Genomic DNA, 3364 nt, shown 5'->3' on the forward strand with positions numbered 1-3364 from the left:
GTGTGTTGTTCCCCTCTATGTGTCCATGTGTTCTCATCATTTAGCTCCTGCTTATATGTGAGAACATTAGGTATTTGGTTTTCTGTTCCTGCATTAGTTTGCTAAGGATAATGGTCTCCAGGTCCATCTATGTCCATCAAAGGACAAAGGCTCATTCCTTTTTATGGCTGCATAGTATGCCATGGTGTATATGTACCACATTTTCTTTATCCAGTCCATCGTTGGTGGACATGTAGGTTGATTCCATGTCTTTGCTCCAATGACAGCTGGACCAGGGTCTTATCCAAAGCAGCACATTTCCTTACATTAATCCGGAGAAGTTTTTTCTTCGGAGATAAGCAGGTACAGGTTCAATGGCTCAGCCTCAGGTTACTTTTGCCTAGCAAAGGCACTAAAAAAAAATTTGCACCCACAAAATACTAGATTTCTACAAGGTATACTGAGGAAAATGTTATCTAGGACTTAAGGATAAAACCCCAAATGTTATTTGGCACATCACCAATTCACAAATACCAATTACCTGACTGACAATTTTATTGCTATAATAATCTGCAAAATAATGAAGTCACTAAATTAGCTCTTTGCAAAAAAGTAGTTTTAATTAGACACCTGTAAAGTATTTAGCAATTCTTATGTTGCTGAAACACAGCTAATTTTTTATGAATGGTCATTTCTGGTGTTTTTGAAAGACACTTCATTTTAATTTTTTCTCCATAGTTTCTTTTATTCTACATGGTAAAAAGAACATCTTACTTAAACTCAAATGGATTAAATGTACCAAAGGGTTGGCAAAACTGAAAGGAGAGACCAAAAAAGAAATGATATATAACCCAGTGGCAAACATAACATTCAGGCATTGTGAATGTTTTAAATGATATGTTTGTACAAACTAGCCCTGAAAAATCTAATATCTACAAATTGTATGAGTTGTTATTCAAAACCAGTTTTTGGTAAATCAGTAACTGTGCATCAATCAGTAGATTAACTGCCAAATCGCCAATTATCGGTTCCTATTTATGACTCATTGTAAAATAAAGATTGCAATTAGAACACATTTGTAGCACATCCATTAGTTCCTTCTCAGGAACCCAAACAATCACAATGTCATTAAAGTTGCTTTTTATCTTTCTGCTTCTTCTGTTATTATATAAACTGCTCCAGAGTACAAAGGTGGATTTCAGATGTTGAAAGCAAAACAGTTGATATTTCTACTGAGAAATTGGGATTACATCATCTTTTTTTCTAGGACCACTCTAATTTCCATATTTGGAGTTCTTCCATTACTGATTATTTCTACTCTTCAGGAATTCTCTTAGTAATTTTTATATGTGCAGCTTCAAGACAATCCTTATTAGACGGTCATTTTACTTCCACTTTTGGTACGACACTCTTTCTTCCCATGATGTGTCAATGGCTCTATGTATCCTATCATTTGTGACACAATGCCTTCTATAACGCTGGATATTTACAATCGGTAATTAACTTAACGTGTAGCTAAATCACTCATGTTAAAAGTTTATCTTTTAAAAATGACTAAATTCATAAAATAACCTCTAGGTGTTTTTGACAATCTGGTCCTAAGCGATCTTTTTCTTTTTCACAGGGAAATGGGGGAAAATCAGACAATGGTCACAGAGTTCCTCCTACTGGGATTTCTCCTGGGCCCAAGGATTCAGATGCTCCTCTTTGGCCTCTTGTCCCTGTTCCATGTCTTCACCCTGCTGGGGAACGGGGCCATCCTGGGGCTCATCTCACTGGACTCCAGACTCCACACCCCCATGTACTTCTTCCTCTCACACCTGGCTGTCGTCGACATCGCTTATGCTTGCAACATGGTGCCCCAGATGCTGGTGAACCTCCTGCATCCAGCCAAGCCCATCTCCTTTGCTGGCTGCATGATGCAGACCTTTCTCTGTTTGACTTGTGGACATAGCGAATGTCTCCTGTTGGTGGTGATGTCCTACGATCGTTATGTGGCCATCTGCCACCCTCTCCGATATTCCATCATCGTGACCTGGAGAGTCTGCACCACCCTGGCCATCACTTCTTGGACATGTGGCTCCCTCCTGGCTCTGGTCCATGTGGTTCTCATCCTAAGACTGCCCTTCTGTGGGCCTCATGAAATCAACCACTTCTTCTGTGAAATCCTGTCTGTCCTCAGGCTGGCCTGTGCTGACACCTGGCTCAATCAGGTGATCATCTTTGCAGCCTGTGTGTTCTTCCTAGTGGGGCCACTCTGCCTGGTGCTGGTCTCCTACTCACACATCCTGACGGCCATCCTGAAGATCCAGTCTGGGGAGGGCCGCAGAAAGGCCTTCTCTACCTGCTCCTCCCACCTCTGCGTGGTGGGGCTCTTCTTTGGCAGCGCCATCATCATGTACATGGCCCCCAAGTCCCGCCACCCTGAGGAGCTGCAGAAGGTACTTTTTCTATTTTACAGTTTTTTCAACCCAACACTGAATCCCCTGATTTACAGCCTGAGGAACGCAGAGGTCAAGGGCGCCCTGAGGAGAGCATTGTGCAAGGAAAGTCATTCCCAACTGGTGTGACATTTGAATCTCCAGCCTCAGTCATCTCCTGGAATATTGGTACCAAATACCACCTAAGTTCACTACTCTTTATATCTGAAACTGAATGAACCAAGCGACTCTACAAAGCATTCCTTTTTCCTGCCTGGGAAGTATTTAGTTTTTGATGCATTTGTTATACTTAACATTTTTTAATTTAACTGCTTATTGAGTTGAGAATGTTGGGTAAAGATTTATTTTGTACACTGCTATGAGTCCAGAAGTTTAAAACAGACACCCCACCCATGACTTAGTCAGGTATGCTCCGTAGTAGTGGAATAGCAGTTATTACCAGACAGAGTCATACCTATAAAAAGTTTTTTAAAATACAGCCACAGGCAGAGACTCCAGAACCCACTGATACCTCTGTCCATTTTCATCTTTATTTGGATGTTTCCCCTCAATTGTACTTCCTCTCTAAGTAGTAAATATACCTAAAAGCCTACTTCAGCTTGGAAGGAAATTGATTTTTATAAAATCCTACAAAGTGTCTGACAATTTTTGTTGTCAGAGAGAGCGAATCCATAAACATTCAGCTGGCAATATGAAGCAATTACACAACAAAATCCACTTTCCAACCTGCCCTGAGATTGTGATGGTCATTTGTTTCTACTCTTCTCACCTCCTCCAGGGGACTGTCTATGATTCTCTCTGAATAAGCAAATGCTCTTCACTTAGAGGAAGTTAGTAAGTACCACCACACAACTTTTCACTGCTGGGGATGAATGGAAAGCCCCACACAGAGACAATTCAATGGAAAAAAGGGTTTTAATAATAACATTAATATTTAGCATTAT

At 40.7% G+C, this 3364-nt stretch overlaps 1 protein-coding gene across 1 annotated transcript; it reads left to right on the forward strand.

The window, feature by feature from the left end:
- Positions 1-1345: 1345 nt before the first annotated feature.
- Positions 1346-2549, forward strand: LOC105546691 (olfactory receptor 2A1/2A42). The gene has a single exon (XM_011989946.1). The coding sequence runs from the start codon at positions 1608-1610 to the stop codon at positions 2547-2549; it is 942 nt and encodes a 313-aa protein (XP_011845336.1). The 5' UTR covers positions 1346-1607.
- The last annotated feature ends 815 nt before the right edge of the window (positions 2550-3364 follow it).

Source organism: Mandrillus leucophaeus, unplaced genomic scaffold, assembly GCF_000951045.1.
Source record: "Mandrillus leucophaeus isolate KB7577 unplaced genomic scaffold, Mleu.le_1.0 Scaffold365, whole genome shotgun sequence".
Taxonomy (NCBI): domain Eukaryota; kingdom Metazoa; phylum Chordata; class Mammalia; order Primates; family Cercopithecidae; genus Mandrillus; species Mandrillus leucophaeus.

Bases quoted from the DNA above. Each gene is read 5' to 3' on its own strand.
- LOC105546691 (XM_011989946.1), top strand. From the start codon at position 1,608: ATGGGGGAAAATCAGACAATGGTCACAGAGTTCCTCCTACTGGGATTT.